At 38.8% G+C, this 18891-nt stretch overlaps 1 protein-coding gene across 1 annotated transcript in view; it reads left to right on the top strand.

Moving 5' to 3' along the window:
• CUBN (cubilin (intrinsic factor-cobalamin receptor)) overlaps positions 1–18891 on the top strand; it is a 315183-nt gene that overhangs the window by 238347 nt on the left and 57945 nt on the right. The window contains 5 exon segments of the mRNA XM_011963893.1: positions 380–501; positions 989–1214; positions 2706–2893; positions 11064–11220; positions 12997–13146. Of these exon segments, the coding sequence (XP_011819283.1) occupies positions 380–501; positions 989–1214; positions 2706–2893; positions 11064–11220; positions 12997–13146 (843 nt within the window).

The following is an 18891-nucleotide window of genomic DNA, read 5'->3' on the forward strand; positions in this document are numbered from 1 at the left end:
TTCTGTCGCCCTGACTGGAGTTCAGTGGCATGATCTCGGCTCACTGCAGCCTCCGCCTTCTGGTTCAAGCAATTCTCCTGCCTCAGCCTCCTGAATACGTGGGACTACAGGCAAATGCCACCATGCCCAGCTAATTTTTGTATTTCTAGTTGAGATGGGGTTTCACCATGTTGGCCAGGCTGGTCTTGAGCTCCTGACCTCAGGTGTTTTGCCCACTTTGGCCTCCCAAAGTGCTGGTATTATAGGCATGAGCCACCATGCCTGGCCTTATTATGTTTCTAATCACAATATCTGATGGCTATGATTACCACTTACTTTGGCTTTACAGGTTCTTGTTTTTACTTCTGTGTAATTGAGAGGGTTACCAATCTCATTTCAGATTGTGGTGGAATACAGATAGGTGAGAGTGGAGTGATCACAAGCCCCAACTATCCAAATGCTTATGACAGCCTGACCCACTGCTCTTGGCTGTTGGAGGCGCCACAGGGGCACACCATCACTGTGAGTGCTAATGACTGAGTGAAATGTTTCTGAGACCATAGAACCACAATAGCCTGTCGTGCATGGAAATGGAGCTCTTTTAGTAAGCAAGTGATTAGAGAAGGCTTTGATTCTACAATGAGATCACTGTTTTTCCCTAACATTCTCTCACTAGAGCACATACATTGGCATCTATAATTAATGAAGAGTGAAATCTCTTTTTTAAGCATAGGGAAAGATATACATAGAAGATAATTCTACATCTTAGAGAGAAGTGTATTCATTTTCTTAATATGAGTTGCCATCCCAAACTAGGGAAATGTCTTTTCTCAAATTTTCCGAGAGAACCTTCAATAAGGAAAATGAGTAGAGGGGAAGGCAGAATTAAATAAGAGACAAAAATACAAAATTATAAAAATTAAAAGAAAATAAAAGGATTTGTAAGGGCCTTATCTTCATCAGGGTTGATAAAAGCTCACTGATAACTCATTTCTTTTTTCTCCTGCAGCTCACATTTAGTGACTTTGATATTGAACCCCATACCACTTGTGCTTGGGACTCTGTCACTGTGAGGAATGGTGGGTCCCCTGAATCACCCATCATAGGACAATACTGTGGAAATTCAAACCCTGGGACAATACAGTCAGGTTCCAATCAACTGGTCGTGACTTTTAACTCAGACCATTCATTGCAAGGTGGTGGATTTTATGCTACGTGGAACACACAAACTTTAGGTAAAAGAAACGTTTGCTGCATTTGATTTTTTTTTTTTTTTTAGTGATGTATATTATGAACTCATGTACATTTTGTACCTAGTTTATATCAGACTTAATTCTAAATATTTGCACATGTCATGTCATGTAGCAACCCTTGGTGGGATAACACAATGTCAATACCTGGCGTCTCTATTTTGCGTAGGCAGACACTGAGGAAGCATGAGTTCATCATTTGCCCAGATACATAGCTGATGATTGGTAGTCAGGATTTGAATAAAGGCAGCTGAGTCCAGAAACTTTGATCTCAACACTTCCTGATGCTTGCCTTCATCGGCAAAAGGGTATGGCACAACCCGGGAATCTCAAGTAATAGAAAGATGAGTTGGAATCCCAAGTGCTTGATATTATCTGGAGCCTAGAAGCAGAATGCTGAGTGGTGGTGAGCTGAGGGCAGGAAAATAAGTCCACAACATAAAGAGCCTTGGTTTATATGTTATCCCTTGAACAATGGGAAACTATTGAAGAGTTTTGAAAAGGAAGGTGACAAGATGAGATTCATCATTTAGAACAAATTCTATAGTGAATGGGTACTGAGTCAAAATATGACAGATTTCATTCTAAAAGAATAGTTTTTGTGCATAGAAAGTATAAACATTGTGAAAATTCTTAGAAAATATAAGGACTTGTATCAGAAACTTTATTATGGGTTTCCAGAAATCTTGAATATCACACAAGACAATTCTTTCTGGTAGAGTTACAGTTATTATGAAGCTCTTTGTAGACTGAGTCAGACTTTCCCTCGTTAACAACCACTGGCTGTTGCTGAAGTCAGAAGGGAGTTTTAGGTGAATCCCTGATTTCCAAGGGTTTCACAGCAAAAGATTCAGAGAATACCTCTTTAACTTCATTTTGTTTTGAGTTCATATTTTTCTTTGCCATCTCTTAAGTACATGTTTTAAAAGTATGAAAATTCTAGATTTTTCTTCCTTTGAATCCATGTAATTAATTTTGATCCATCAGTCAGTTTCAATATGAATGAGCCAGATTGCTTAATAAAATAATTTTCCCTAACTCAAAATCACTTTCTCTAGTTAGAGTTAGGGTAGAGTTGCAAATGGACTGTAGGGTAATATTCTCATGTGTTAATGGTAGTAAAATACAAAACTTTGTATTGCCAGGTTACATATACTGCATAGCCTCAAAGAGAATAAAAGTACAGCTCTTGTTTGAAGACAGGATGGAAATCTATCCTCTTTATGGCAAGAATTAGTGTTCTTGGTTGAGTTCAATATCATTGTAACACAACTGTAACAGCTGAAATTTTCTCTCAATTTAACTCATCTTTCCATTTATGGAGAGAGCTTGCTGTGCACCTGACTGGAAGATGATCACTTGTAAAAAATGATGAACTGAAATCTCACATTTAGAAATGTTCCTTCTGTAGAAGTCTTGAGTTTCCAAAATTACATTCCTTGCAGATTGATGGCTTTTTACATGGCAATATTTCAGGTTGTGGTGGAATATTTCATTCCGATAATGGTACAATCAGATCCCCTCACTGGCCTCAGAATTTTCCCGAAAACAGCAGATGTTCCTGGACGGTCATTACTCACAAAAGTAAACACTTGGAGCTCAGCTTTGACAACAACTTCCTAATCCCCAGCGGTGATGGACAATGTCAGAATAGCTTCGTGAAGGTTAGTACACTTGTTCATTTAATTGGAGCCAAGCTGGTTTTGTGGACATTAGTGTTTCAGCTAGAAATGATTCATTGTCTCTCAAAGTAAGAACATTTTGCTGCCTGGATTCCTTGGATGAAAAGTGAGACAGTGAGAAATGTCAACTGTTAGGAGTTAGCGTTTCTTTTCTTTCATATTTTCCAATAGATCCTAAAGGGAAAATGCCCTTTATAATGTAGGGCACTGCCACAGGCAAAATTTAAAGCATGCCACAAAAATTACAAAATGTTGAAGAAGCAGCTAATGTCAGCCTTCACCTTGGGCCTTAAGAGCCCACAGGCTGAAAAAACTGTGAGAAACCCATGTAAAAATGATGGGAACGGGGCATCAGGAGAGCAAGGCTCCTTTGAAATCTAAAGTTATAAATACTGCTCGTGTGGCAGTGGCTTGTCACTTTCCACTGACTTGTGACTATGATGACTGTCTTAGAAATTCATTTCATTTGTACTATTTTGCATCTTCCAAGTTATATCTCTGAAAGGCTATGCCCCTCCATTCATGTCTCTCATACCTACCACCTGCACATTCTTCTCTGAGCTGCTTAAACAATTGGCCTTTAAGTTATTCAACTGTGAAATGAAGAGCATGATTCCTTCTTTAGTAGGGCTGTTTTAAGCATTGGAGGTAGTACGATGTAATAACATAAGTAGTGCTAAGTACTTGGAATAGAAAATCACTTGATGAGTCAAAGTGGCTTTTGTTGTCAGTGTTATTACTTCATATCAACTCTCAAATGATGTTGTATATCTCATTGACCCATGCTTACTGTTTAAATGGAAATACGTTTAATATATACTTTTCTCAATTGCTTTTTCCCTGAACTAAATGAACTCTCTTCTCATGAAATGAATCAATATCAAGGATTCAGACTTAAGTAAAACTTTCAAGTGCTCCAGTTGTAAAACTGGAATGTGGAAAATGACCTAGGCTCATTCCTCCTCTGGATTGAATGGGGGTCCCTCTGACAACATCGGGCAAGCCCGGTGCTGCTGGCGAGTGGGATGGATCAGGAACACTGCCAAAAATAAGTTGCCATGGCAATCACTTGTCTTCTCCTAATGGACCTGAGATGCTTGTTTCTGCCAAGCATCTGTGTGGGTGGGCGGAACCAGTAAAGGGACCCAGCTTCAGCAAGCAGCCCCTGCAGGAAGCCACTTAACACCTGTAAACCTGAGATTCTCTTCACCCACCCAGAGACACCACGGCAGGTGGGGCTGCAGTCACAGAAAGGGGCCCAGTCTGGGAAGCCTCTTTGTCCCCACAGGCCAGACATGCTCCTCTTCCACCCAGAGACATTGAGGTACCCAGGGGGCATTAGTAGGGGAAAATTACTATACCCGTTGCCTCCAATTGAGAACCAGCAAAAACTAGTGAGAGCCCTAGTAGCAGCATGTAAACCAAGCAGACCAAAATTCCACCACAAAGTATGTAAGGCCACGTGGTAAACATAAACAGGGTGACAGCCTGCTAAAATAAAAGATTTGAATAGGACCTAAGTCTCCTAACATAATAAATAACATGTCCAGGATACAATCAGAAATAATACATTGTATCAGGAATCAAGAACATCACAACTTGAAAGAGAAAAGAATCAAGTGATGTCAACAGTGAGATAAATCAGATGTTGAAATATATGACAAGGATGTTGAAGTAGCTTCCATAAACATGCTTCAACAATCACTGACAAGTTCTCTTGAAGCAAATAGAAAATATCAGCAAAGAAATAGTGGTTGCAATAAAGAACTAAATAGCAATTATAGAACTGAAAAATACAATAACATAAATCAAGATTATGCTGAATAGGCTCAAGAGTAGCGTGGAGATGACAGAGAATAGAATCAGTGAACCTGAGGATAGAACAATAGAATTCACCCAATCTGCACAACAAAGAGAAAATAGACTGAAAAAACAAACAAACTAGATCAACACAGACTTAGGGACTCATGGACAATAACAAAAGATTCAACATTCTCTCAAAGGGAGAGGAGAGAGTGTAGCTGAAAGAACAGTCAAAGAACTAGTGGCTGTAAACTTTCCCAAATTTGGCAAAAGAAACACACCTATAGGTTCAAGAAGCTGAGTGAAGCTAAACCAAGATAAACACAAAGGAATTTAAGTTCAGACCTATCTTAATTAAACTGCTGGACACTGAAGGTAAACAAAAAGTCTTGAAAGCAGTCAGAGAGAATTGGAACATTACCTAGAGAGGAAGACCAGTTAGAATAAAAGCAGATTTCTCATCCGAAACCATGGAGGCCATGAGGAATTGACACTATATTCTTCAAGTGCTGAAACAAAGGAATTGTCAACCATACATTTTATATCTGGAAAACTGTCTTTCAAGAGTAAAGAGGAAATAAAAGCTTCTCATATGAAGGACAACTAAACAAAATTATTACTAGGAGACCTACCATTAAAGATGGTCAAACAGAATTTCTTCAAACAAAAATGAAATTATTAAAGAATCTTGGAGCATGAGAAAACAAAAAGGAATGTGGAAAAAGAAAAAATACGTATACATACAATAGAATATCCTTTTCCTCATAAAGCTTGTGAATCACATTTAATAAAACAAGAGATTATAATGCCCTCTGATACTCAATATAATGATATGGAAGAGTTGAAAGGGGATCTAAATGGAAATCACATTTCCACAAGTGGTCAGAGGTGGATGCTGGTAGACTACTATAATCACGTAGGCATATTGTCAAACCCAGAACAACCACTACCAAAACTGTATGAAGAGATGTACAGAAAAATGCTAATATCAATCCAAATGGAATCCCCAAGAAGTCAAGAAAAGAGAAATAGAGGACCAAAAAGAGATAAAGTAAATAGAAAACATATAATAAAATGTAGACATAGAAATATATATATATATATAAGCATTTTAATTGTAAATAGTTTAGTTAGACCAATCACAATACAGGTTATCAATCCAAAACATGACCTAAGTGATAATAAACTGATTTCAAATTCAACCACATAGGTACATGAAAAGTAAAAGGATGGAAAAGGATGTCATGCAAAGGTTAACCAAAAAAAGCAGGAGTGGATATATTTATATTTGATGAAGTAGACTTTAGAGTACAGAAAATTACAACAGAAAAAAGGAATCTTACATAATGATAAAAGGATCAATCCACCAGGAAGACATAATGATCCTAAATGTGTGTTCACCAAACAGCAGAGGCACAAAATATATAAAGCAGTAACCGATATAGCTAAGAAGGGAAGGAGACAAATCTTCAGTTATAGCTGAGGACTTCAACTCTCTCCTCTCAGTAACTGATAAATGACTAGACAGATAATTGACAAGGATATAGAAGAACTCTACAAAACCATCAATCAATAGGATCTGATTGACGTGTGTGTGTGTGTGTGTGTGTGTGTAAAATACACCACACAGCAGCATCAGAATACATGATTTTTTAGGAACTCTTGTAACATTCCAAGGTAGATCATATCCTGAGACATCAAAAAACCTCAACCAAGTCAAGGAATTGAAATACAGAGTGTGTTCTTTGACTATATTAAAACTGAACTAAAAAAACAATAACAGAAAGAATATCTTGTTAAGCACTGAGCTGAGCTGGAGAGAAGTGAACTGCCAAGTGTTGGAGTAGCTAATTAAAACAACAGGCCAATATGTAAGTAACAGTCATGTCTTTCATCATTTTCTGCTGTGGTATAAGAGGCCAAACAGGAGAAAGCTCTGTCTCCCTCAATCGTCCATTCTTTTCTGTGGGAAGTGCCTCGTAAGGGTCAGATGGATCAGTGTAGATGTAGGAATGGTCTCATTGCCAAGTAAGCCCCAAACGAATATGTGCAGGATCTGGGTGCTAAAAATAATGAAATGCTGGCATAGACTTAAATGAAAGAGACAATTATAGTTATAAATTGGAAGACTCAACATAGTAAAGATGTCCCTTCTCCTCAAAATGATGGATAGGTTTATTGCAATTCCTATCAAAATTTCTCCAAAGTCTTTTGTAGACATAGACAACTTTTTCCACAACTTATATGGAAGGCACAGACCCTTCAATGGCTAAAAGAATCGTGGAAAAGAAGAATAAAATGGGAGGAAGAATTCTACCTTACTATTTACCTAGGCTTACTTATCTTAGTTACAGTAATCAAGACAATGTGATATTGGCTGAAAACTCAGATTAAAATAAAGAACCTAGAAATACACTCACACAAACATGCTAAATTGATTTTTGACAGGTGCAAAAACATTCCAATGTAGGGAGAATAGTCTTTTCAACAAATGGTACTACAGCAATTGAACATCCACAGGCAAAAAATATGAATCTCAACCTAAACCTCACATTTTGTAGAAAACCTCACTCAAAATAGATGATAGACTGAGAAGTAAAATATAAAACTTTCAGAGAAAAAAAATAGTAGATGTCTTCAGGACCTGGAGATAGGTAAAGAGGTCTTAGATGAAACAGCAAAAGAATGATTTGTAAGAGAAAAGAAAATGATGAATTTTACCTCATTTAAATTAAAAATCTTATGCTGTGTGAAATGTTTTCATCCAGTCTGTAGCCGGTCTGTTCATTTTCTTCGCATAGGCAATGTACTACTATGTAGAATATGTTAAGAACTCTCAAACTCAAGAGTAAAATACAAACAATCCTATTAGAATATGGGCAAAAGACATGGACAGATATTCCACCAAAGAGACTGTACAGATGATAAATACCAGAAAAGATATTCAACATCATTAACTTCTGGAGAAGTATGGATTAAAACCACATTGAGCTATCACTACACACCTATTGGAAGATCAGTATTTACCAATTGCATAATATTTACCAATTGCACTCTGGGCATTTATCCCAGAGAAATGAAAACTATGTTTACACAAAAACTTGTGTATGAATCTATATAAATAGCACCTTTATTTGTAATAGTTGAAACCAGCACTAAGGCTTTTCAACAGATGAATGGTTAAACAAATTGTGGTATTTGCTTACCATGGAATGTAATTCCTGAATAAAAACAAACTATTCATAGGTTAACAATTTGGACAAATCACTGGGGGATTATGGCAAGTGAAAAAAGGCAATCTCCAAAGGTTACATACTCTGCAGTTCCGTTTATATAATATTTTGAAATGATAGTGTTTTAGAAATGGAAAACACAGAGCCAGAGGTTAGAGAGAAGAAAATGTAGGAGTAAATTGTGTGTGGTTATAAATAACAAGAGCAACTTAAGGATTCTTGTGGTGTTGGAATTTCAGTATCTTGAATGCAGTTGTGTACAACTTGTATATAACTTAATACACACACACACACACACACGAGTTCAAGTAAAACTAGGAAATTGAGTAAGATTGGTGAGTTTTATCAATGCCAGTAACCTAGTTGTGATAGTATACTACAGTTTTGCAAGATGTCAGTGTTAGGGGAGCTCAGAAATGTGTACAAGGAATTTCTCTGTATTATATCTTACAAATGTATGTAAATCTGCAATTATGTCAGTAAACATTTGTTTAAAAAACACTTGAATGATAAAATATAACCTACAACCTGACTGAATTGTATAGAACACTAAGAAAAATCAGAAAGTTTTTGACGTGATGACAATTAAGTAACATTTTGTAGGTTGAATGTAGTTTTGATGAGTCCTCTGTCATATAGCCAATGAAATGAGTTCTTGATAGGCAAGGCAGAAATGAATATTGCATAACTCTTTACCTTCGTTGTCAACATTATCAATCATTATCATTAAACTTATGTTCCTGGGCCAAAAGGTAGAGATGTCAGATCTATAATTAATGACTTCAGAAAAGTATAAGCACTTAAGCATTCTTGGATTCCTTCATTAAAGAACTTGAGGTTCTTTATTAAGTTTCAGCCCTTCTTACTTTGCCTGTTTAGTAATGTTTGTAAAAATATAGTATATGGCCCAGGCATGGTGGCTTATGCCAGTAACCCCAGCACTTTGGGAGACCAAGGCAGGCAGATCACTTGAGTCCAGGAGTTTGAGACCAGCCTGGGCAACATGGTACAACCCCATCTCTACAAAAAAATAAAAAAACTAGCCAGGCATGGTTGCATGCACCTGTAGTCCCAGTTACTTGGGAGGCTGAGGTGGGAAGATCACCTGAGCCCAGAAGGTCGAGGCTGCAGTGAGCTGTGATCATGCCACTGCACTCCAGCCTGAGTGACAGTGAGACCGTGTCTCAAATATATATATGTATTGTATATATATATACACACACACACAGATTATCTCTTAAAAATTATGTTTATAATTTTATGAAATGTGGATAAAAAACTGCCATATATTGTTTCCTTGGATAGTTGATTAGGGGGAAATCTAATTAGAGGTCATTAAGCAAAATTGAGGATGTGCATTTTTTTTCTGACATTTTTATTGATCTTAGGCATTTGGCAGAATATCTGCACTTTTGTTCTCAGTAGGTCCAGCACCAGGCACCTCTCTTATCTAATAAATGGCTAATATAATTTGTCTTCAGTAGGATGACTAACAGCTGGATACCCAGTGCCTAAAAATCAATTGAAATGGTATGGCTTTAAGGAGCTGAGAATTATTAAACCAATGCTATGAATCAGTGCAATTTCACATCTCTTCCTATGGACTGATTTCCCAGTAGAAATGTTTTTAATGACTTGATGTTTTATTGCTCTGGGTGAGGCATATCCTTGAAAAAAGATGTATTTGGAATGAGTAATTCTGTATCGTTCCAATCGAAGAAAATGTTGAATAATCAAGTAAGATTAATACACACTCAATTACATCCTTGATTGAGATAATTCTCTGTTGGGAGAGAGGTTGTCCTGTGCACTATAGGATGCCTAGCGATAGTCCTGGCCCCGCCCACTAGATTCTACCCACCGCACCATAGAAAAATGCCTCCAAACCTTGCCAGAGGTCCCAAAATTGCTCCTAGTTGAGACCTCTGAACTAGGATGAGCTTCTCTGGTTAATATGTTTAATGTTTCTTTCCCCCAAGTTATGTATATTCATGTGACTCAATATTGTAGATACCATGATCACCCACCTGAACTAGGGCAAAACCTACCTGACTGACTCCTATTTTCCGAATTGTAATGTTTTCCAAAAACCAAGCTTCCTGGTGGCTCCTTGCTGTATTCAGGACAGTGGCGCGAGTCTCTAACATGCCCTGCAGCCCCCTCTGCAGCCTTCTTCACTGCTTCCCCCTTGGTTTTCTCTCTGTTCTCTGAACTAGCCATGGCCCTTCCTGACATCGGGGTTCCCTCGGGGCAGGCTCACCTCCGCCAGTTAGGTAAAGCCACCAATTGGATATTCTCAACATCCTCACTGTAATCCCTTGTTTATAGCTGGAATTTTGCATGTAAATTTATGATTCTGTGATTAATGTCTCTGTTTTTCCCTGGACTGATAAGAATTGGTTTGATTTGGAATTTTGGTGTTCACCATGTGTTTCCCAGCAACTGTTTTTTTTCATGAGTATACACATTCGGTCATTCAAAGTGGCCAGACCAATTAAGTGACAGCCCAGGTCTCCTTGGGAGTTGCCAACCCAATCTTTGGTGAATAGCACACACTGACTGGATGTCAGCCTTTCATCGAAATGGACCTTACAATTCTACACAGCCAAGAAGTGTTCTGATTTATTCCAGTTCATGCTGATTATACGTATACTTGGAATTTATGCCCACTTTCTTCATGCACCACAATGTGCCTCTTGCTTGGTGGCGTTGTCCAACTGCGACTACAATTTGCTATCTTCCCAGGAGCAGGGCTGAGTTCCACCTGGCTGCTCTGTCTCCCTCAGCACCCGGGAAGCTCGGCTAGGTCAGGGCAACTAGAAGTTAGGAGGAAACTGAACAGTGATCCAGGAAGCTGGATTTTAAAAAAAATCACCACGCAGCTATGCAAAAAGGAACGCCATCACCTTAGAGAAGTCAAGAACGGGACAAGCTATTTTAAAAGCAGCTTTAGAAAAAATTATTCTCAAAAGAAAATACTGCAGATTTGTCCATGTTTTGTTTACTCTTATGCTTAGTTCTGTATACGTGTGAGTGCCGTTATTTTGAAACCTAAGTGCATTAAAATATTGATGGGAAACCCTCGAGCATTAAAGTTCTGTGTATGTCCCTGCTAGGTGTGGGCAGGCCCTGAGGAGGTCGACAAAGCCCTGCTAGCCACCGGCTGTGGGAATGTGGCTCCGGGTCCCATCATCACACCGAGTAACACATTCACTGCCGTCTTCCAGTCTCAGGAGGCGCCAGCTCAGGGCTTCTCTGCATCCTTTGTTAGCCGTAAGTAACCCTAAGAACCAAACCCAGAGGTCTTTGAGGGGGTGTGGTTGTCACAGGCTGGCAGGGTTGGGTAAACCTGGGGGTCTAGGGGACGACCGTGGGGGTCTACGGGGAGGATGAGTCACTGAATCCTGAGAAGACACCTCTCTTCCAAATATCAGTGAGAACAGAACCAAATTGAGAAGTGATATAAAAGCCATGAGAGGCACTAGCCAACGTCTAGAAATAAGCCTGGCACCCAGAGTGGGCTGATATTGGGCAGAAGCACAGGTGGCTAGTTAGTTAGCAAACAACCAAGCATGGCTGGCCTGTGACACCTTGACTGCAGAATCCCCTGGGGGGCTTGAAACACATGCAGATTCCTGAGCCTCACCCCAGGCCTGTCTGAATTCAGAATTTCCATAAGCAATGTCTTGCATGTTTGTTTTTTTTTTTTTTTTTTTTTGAGACGGAGTCTCACTCTGTCACCAGGCTGCAGTGCAGTGGTCCAATCTCGGCTCACTGCAACCTCCACCTCCCGGGTTCAAGCAACTCTCCTGCCTTAGCCTCCCAAGTAGCTGGGACTACAGGCTCTCACCACCATGCCCAGCTAATTTTTTTTTTTTTTTGTAATTTTAGTAGAAACGAGGTTTCACCATGTTGGCCAGGATGGTCTCGATCTCTTGACCTCGTGAATCTGCCCTCCTTGGCCTCCCTAAGTGCTGGCGTGAGCCACCGTTCCCGGCTGGTCTTGCACGTTTTAACTGTCATCCAGAGGGTTTTCATGCTCAGTCAACTTTGGGAGCCAGTTTCTTTGGGACTATTCCTTCCTAATTTTGGTTAGGAAGGATGGATCTACTTTTCTAGCTACTGTACACTATTAGATTTGTGGGAAATGTAGCAGTTTTCAGAGAAGCAAGGGTGTGTGTCTGTTGGCTGAGTTAAATCAAGTGTAGCCACTCATAGCAAACCACTGTTTGGGGAAACGTTTGAGGAAAGGAATTAGAGGAAATAATACAATAGACAGGTGTTTCAGCCTGAATTAGAGAGTGCTGGAAAGGAAGTACTGAAAGACAACCCCAGACTAAATCTTAGGTCTACAGGTGGTCCACTGTGTAAGTGTACATGTGTGTACTTGTGTGTGTTTTAATGTCAATTTAAAAGAATACAGATATTTTCATGCTTTATAGATCAGAGAGTGAAGTGGATTAACTAGTCAATGGTTATATGAAAACAAATCATTTTAGTGCTGAAAAGATATTTCTTTTTGTTTTGAAAACCAGGGATGCATGTAAGAATTTGATAAGAGTTGGGATTAATAAATCCAGCTAGTTTTAAAAAGCAACCATTGTTTTGGCTAGATTATAATGGTAACAAAAATAGCAGTTTTCTAATAATAAGACATTTTAAAAACATTAATTGTGTAAAGTACTAATCAAGTGCAAATCATTTTTTATCAGCTTTATTTCTTTATCTACATGAACCATATTCGATCTTTGCTCATTTATCCTTTCTTAATACCTGATATTAAGGCAGTTGCAGTAGATTTGTGGTACTATTTCTTGGACTCAGCCCATAAAACTCTGCAGCATTTTCTAAAAATATATAATGATCTTATTATGCACATATGTATGTTTTTAAATCAGAGCTTTATTCTCTTCGTTCTTGCTTCTTCCATTTGGAATATCTCAGGGAATGATATCTCTAGAGAATTTAGGAACATGCATCTTTCCTTCGCTGACAAAATAGATACATGAGAAAAAAATGGTCTGATGATGACGTTTTGTTCCCACATAGGATGCGGAAGTAATTTCACTGGCCCTTCAGGTTACATCATTTCTCCAAATTACCCAAAACAATATGACAACAACATGAATTGCACCTATGTCATAGAGGCTAATCCTCTGTCAGTGGTCCTCTTGACTTTTGTGTCTTTCCACTTAGAAGGTAAGTTTATTCTTTTAAAAAAATTATGTTTAATTGACAAGCAAAAATTTTATATTTATGGCGTACAACATGTTTTGACATATGTACATGTTGTGGAGTGGCTAAATCCAGTTAATTAGCATGTCTACTCACTCATTTACCACTTTTTGTGGTGAGAGCATTTAAAATCTCTCTTAGCAGTTTTTAAGTATTCAGCAAGTACTTAAGTATATCAGGTATTCAACCTTGTTATTAGCTATCGGCACCATGTTGTACAATAGATCTCCTGAACTTATTCCTCCTGGCTGAAATTTTGTATCCTGTGACCAGCATATCCTAAATCTCCACTCCCACATACCTTCCCAACCTCTGGCAACCACCATTCTACTCTCTGCTTCTGTGAGTTCCACATTTTTAGATTCCTCATGCTAGTGAGATCATGTAATATTTGCCTTTCTGTGTGTAGCTTGTTTCACTTAGCATAGTGTCCTCCAGGTTCATCCATGTTGTCACAAATGACAAGATTTCTTTCTTTTTTAACGCCAAAGAGTATTCCATTGTGCATATCTACCACATTTTCTTTATCCATTCATTCACTGATGGACACTCAGGTCGATTCCATGTCTTGGCCGTTATGAATCATGCTGCAATGAACACGACAGTACAGATAATCTCTTTGACACACTGATTTGATTTCCTTTGGATCTATGCCCAGAAGTGAACTTGCCAGATCATATGGTAGTTCTATTTTTAATGTTTTGGGAAACTGCCGTGCATTTTTCCATAATGGCTGCACTAATTTACATTCCTATCAAGAGTGTATAAGGAAAAGTTCCCTTTTCTCCACATCCTTACCAAAACTTATCTCTTGTCTTTTGATAATAGCTATGGAAGATAAGTTTATTCTTTTTTTTTTTTTTTTTTTCTGAGATGGAGTCTCATTCTGTCGCCCAGGCTGGAGTGCAGTAGCGCGATCTCGGCTCACTGCAAGCTCCGCCTCCCAGGTTTACGCCATTCTCCTGCCTCAGCCTCCCTAGAAGCTGGGACTACACTACAGGCGCCCACCACCACGCCCGGCTAATTTTTTTGTATTTTTTAGTAGAGACGGGGTTTCACCGTGTTCGCTAGGATGGTCTTGATCTCCTGACCTCGTGATCCGCCCGCCTCGGCCTCCCAAAGTGCTGGGATTAGATAAGTTTATTCTTAAGTAAACTCTAACTGATTCTTCAAAAATGAGTGAGGAGTAAGTAGAGGCAGAAGTCTAAAACTCACCATTTAAAGAAAGTATTGAAAATATGTTACAGAGTAGATTTAATGTAAACATGATTAAAATTTCATCCAATTTTTAAAACACAAATATTATTCTATGTATTCCATCCAGAAGTAAAAAAATATATAATGGAACTTTAGGAACACAAGTATTGCATAAATTGCTTAAAGAAAATAAGTCTGAAACGTTTCATGTTAACATAGCTTTTAATTTATTCATTTGCGTTTAAAGTTTATACACATACACGTGCACACACACACCCACATTCATGCACACACTATTAACCAAACCAGTGAGAGAAACTGTCTTGTTGAGTCAACATAGGTGTTCAATAAATATTGAATGAGTGAGTGAATTAATAAAATTAATATAGGCTGGGCGCAGTGGCTTACATCTGTAATCCCAGCACTTTGGGAGGCTGAGGTGGGCGGATCACCTGAGGTCAGGAGTTCAAGACCAGCCTGACCAACGTGGAGAAAACCTGTCTCTATTAAAAATATAAAATTAGCCGGGCGTGGTGGCACATGCCTGTAATCCCAGCTACTCAGGAGGCTGAGGCAGGAGAATTGCTTGAACCCAGGAGGCAGAGGTTGCGGTGAGCCAAGATCGTGCCATTGCACTCCAGCCTGGGCAATGAGAGCAAAACTCTGTCTCAAAAAAAAAATTAATATATGTGCCCTGCTTTTATTAAATATTACTGTGGGGTGTTCTTTCTTCTGCTTCATCTGGGTCATCTTCATCTTCTCAGTCCTCACTCATCAGTGCCTGAGTTCCTGACCACTAGCGCCCCTCTGTGTTCATTCTCCCGTTCTAGGGAACGGGCTGTTGGCAGAGGGAACAGTGGAGATGCTGATTTGGGCTGGGCTTTGACTGACAATAGACACAACTTGGTGTTTAATGGAGGCTTTGACACAGTGGAAAGGAAATCCTTTCAAATAGACGGGTAATTTCAACCACTCATAACCATATTAATTTTTTTTTACATATCAACTTTCTATTTCTAAACCACAATTTATCTGCAAATTTGTCAAGCTACCTCGGTATATTCGAAATTTCTTACTCTTGGGCCAGTCTCTCACGGCAGTGAAAAGTTACACTTTGCAAAATGTTCTGTAGCATTCAACATCTGGAAAATCTATGGTTTATAAAAATGACATGTCAGAACTCATAAATGGATAAATTTAACAAAACTTTTCTCACTTAATCCTTTTTCCTCTGACCTCACTGCCTTTTCCTACTGCTCTGCAGTTGTAATTTTTGGCACATGTGTTTGCTTAAAACAATGCCAAGTGTAAATCAATGTATGTCACTGTAAAAACAGAATATAAAGTAAAATGGCATCTTTTCAGCATTTGCTAGCACAAAATCCCAGTACCATAAAAAGATGTCCATGATATATGAAGGCTTGAGGGAGGGCAAAATAGTTTGTATAAGATGATCCACTTTTCTTTTTAAAATAACATGTGTGTGAATAAAATCTATAAGGCTATTAAACCAGTGCATCGAGAGTTGTCACCACTGTGTGACAGACTTATTCGAGATGCTTATTTTCTTCTTTATAGCTTTTATGTTATTTTTATAATTGAGGACAATTATTTTAATAGCAGGGGAACAACATGTGGCTTGGATTTTGTGTTTGTGCTCGTTAAGTTAAATAAACAGTGCATCTCACAAGACCATATCATTCAGACTAAGAAAGGAGACTCTAGTAATTATACTATAAAGCCACAGAAAGCACTGCTGATACCAATGGTATATGTATTATTATAAGAGACTCTATAGTGACCTGAGACAGCTCCCTGAGCTCAGTTGATCAGGTGAGATAAAGGGGAGCAACCCTGGAATATTTCACTATAGTACAGGGAAAGTGAGCACAGCATTTAGGATGAATCTTAATGACAGGTCAGCCACTTACTGCTATTTAAGTGGCTTTGTGAAAATTACTTCAGCTTCATTTCTGATACTTACTTATATATATATATATAGCACTTTGCTATATGTGTGTGTGTGTCTAATATATATATATGTATATGTATATATGTATAATAGTAGTTCTGAAAGTCAGATAATGTTAGCTTGATTTCTGCTTCCACTAATGGATTTGCCAATCCTCACCCAGTTGAAGACTGATTCTTTTCTAAGATGATATCCTTACGACAATGCTTTGTGACATTTCCAGTGTTCAAATGTTCAGCATTTTCAAACTGCTGCCTGAGTAATTTCTGGCTATAGATTCATCAAATTATGATGCTTCCCCAAAAGGGTGGCATTAATCAAATTTATTTTATAATTAGGTTCTTATCCTTAACCATATCAATGCTGACATTTATTGAATACCATCACCAAGCTAGAGATTCGCTAGCTACAGTAAAAGAAATCTTTCCCCAGCCCTTCTAAAGTGAGCCTGAGGGATTCATGTGCAATATATTGTGATGAAACTGAGAATTGCTCTCAGGGAAGGTCATAGCTTTATTGAAGGAGCCTTGGCCTTTCTAGCTGCTATAGGCACTTGGAACTGTTTCTGAGAGACCCTGTTCAAATGGCTAAGCATTTCTGAGCCCAGGATCCCAGCAGAGCCAGTGTTGACTTAGGTGGTGATGAAGGTTCTAGATCTGTCATCTTGGTGGACCATTAGCACAAAAGGTGGAACTGGCAAGGAAAAGATGTGATATCCCAGGCTACAAAATACTGTGAGGAAACACACTTGTCCCTGTATGGCATCTACTAAACATTGACAACTGCTTAGGGTAGGTTTTATTATGAAGGGAAAAATACAGATTGTTGAACCACACACTACTCTTAGGTTACAAAGGCTCAGTGACCTACTTTCCGCTTACCACAAAGTAAGTTGCTCCAAGTTTAATGTTGGTCTAAATTTCTCTAACTTTCTCATTGCTTTTACATTTCCAATGCTAGACATTCCATGAACTACAGAGTATTGATGTTTGTCCTTATTTTGGAATCTGGTATTATTAAATAAATGCTTATTTTATTTTCCCAAATGTTAAACAGTCCAAAAATAAACTTTTATGTTCTCGTTATTCATGTAGCCAACTAGATGCCCTCAATCTGCTAAAAAATATATATATATATATCCAGTTTTCTTCATAGATAGAGCACTTCATGAGGCAAACTGAAGCAAGCCAGTGCCTTCTAAACCTGATTATTCTTTCATTAAAATTAGATAGTAGGCCGGGCGCAGTGGCTCACGCCTGTAATCCCAGCCCTTTGGGAGGCCGAGGTGGGTGGCTCATGAGGTCAGGAGATGGAGACCATCCTGGCTAACACGGTGAAACCCCGTCTCTACTAAACAAAATGCAAATAATTTGCTGGGCATGGTGGTGGGCGCCTGTAGTCCCAGCTACTCAGGAGGCTGAGGCGGGAGAATGGTGTGAACCCAGGAGGTGGAGCTTGCAGTGAGCCGAGATTGCACCACTGCACTCCAGCCTGGGCGACAGAGCGAGACTCCGTGTCAAAAAAAAAAAAAAAATTAGATAGTAACATTAATTCACCTTGGTGATAATGAGGAATTTAGAAATTCTCAATTTAAAAATTCTACATGCAGTAAACTGTAAACTCAGTTTTTCTCAGATCCAGTAATTCTTGACAAGTATTTGAGGGTGGAGCAGAACTTAGCACATGAGATGGAAGCACCGAAGGGACAAGTGCCTTTGCTCACTGTCCTCTAGAGATGGCTTCAAAGCCCCAAGAGGAGTGTGCCCAGATTCACACCTAGTTAATCAAATTCTCTTTGATTAACTTAAGTCCCAGTTTATGGGTTATACCTAATAGAAAGCTTAAACAAAAAAAGAAAAAAAAAAATTAGTTTTAGATTTTTCTTTTTGACTTTTTTCCCCATCAAGAAGCACAATAAATCAGTTTTGCCAGTTTTCTTTAAAATGTTTTCAAAACTAGTATTGCTCAACTACTGTTTCTTCTCTTTGCTTTCTCAGTTGTTTTTAAAGAATTTAGAATGTGGTCACATTTCACATTATTTTAGAAAAAAGTGGGCAGTGGTCCTTTTGAAATGTTTCCCTTTGATATTTTATTCAATTGGCAGAGCACTAGAGGGGATGGTGTCGTTTCTGTGAAATCCCTTGTTTGCCTGTGTTACACTCGAATTTGCTTTAATTTGTTTGACCTTTGTGCACAATGGAACTTAGCTGTATACTAGTACCTACTTCCCCCTCCTCTGAATCATGCCTCCATAGAGGAGACCAGTCTGCCAGCTACTCAGGGTAAAGTTAACAAGACAGATGACAGATCTCAGTCACCGCTGCCCGGTAATTCATGTGTCTCTGCCTAGAAGCTGTTTCTTTCCCTCCCTCCCTCCTTCCCTCCCTCGCTCCCTCCCTCTCTTCCTTTCCTTTCCTCTCCTCCCCTCCCCTCCCCTCTCTTCTCTTTCTCTCTCTCCTTCCTTCCTTCCTTCCTTCCTTCCTTCCTTCCTTCCTTCCTTCCTTCCTTCCTTCTTTCCTTCCCAGAGGCTTGCTCTATTG

This window comes from Colobus angolensis, unplaced genomic scaffold, assembly GCF_000951035.1.
Source record: "Colobus angolensis palliatus isolate OR3802 unplaced genomic scaffold, Cang.pa_1.0 Scaffold63, whole genome shotgun sequence".
Taxonomy (NCBI): Eukaryota; Metazoa; Chordata; class Mammalia; order Primates; family Cercopithecidae; genus Colobus; species Colobus angolensis.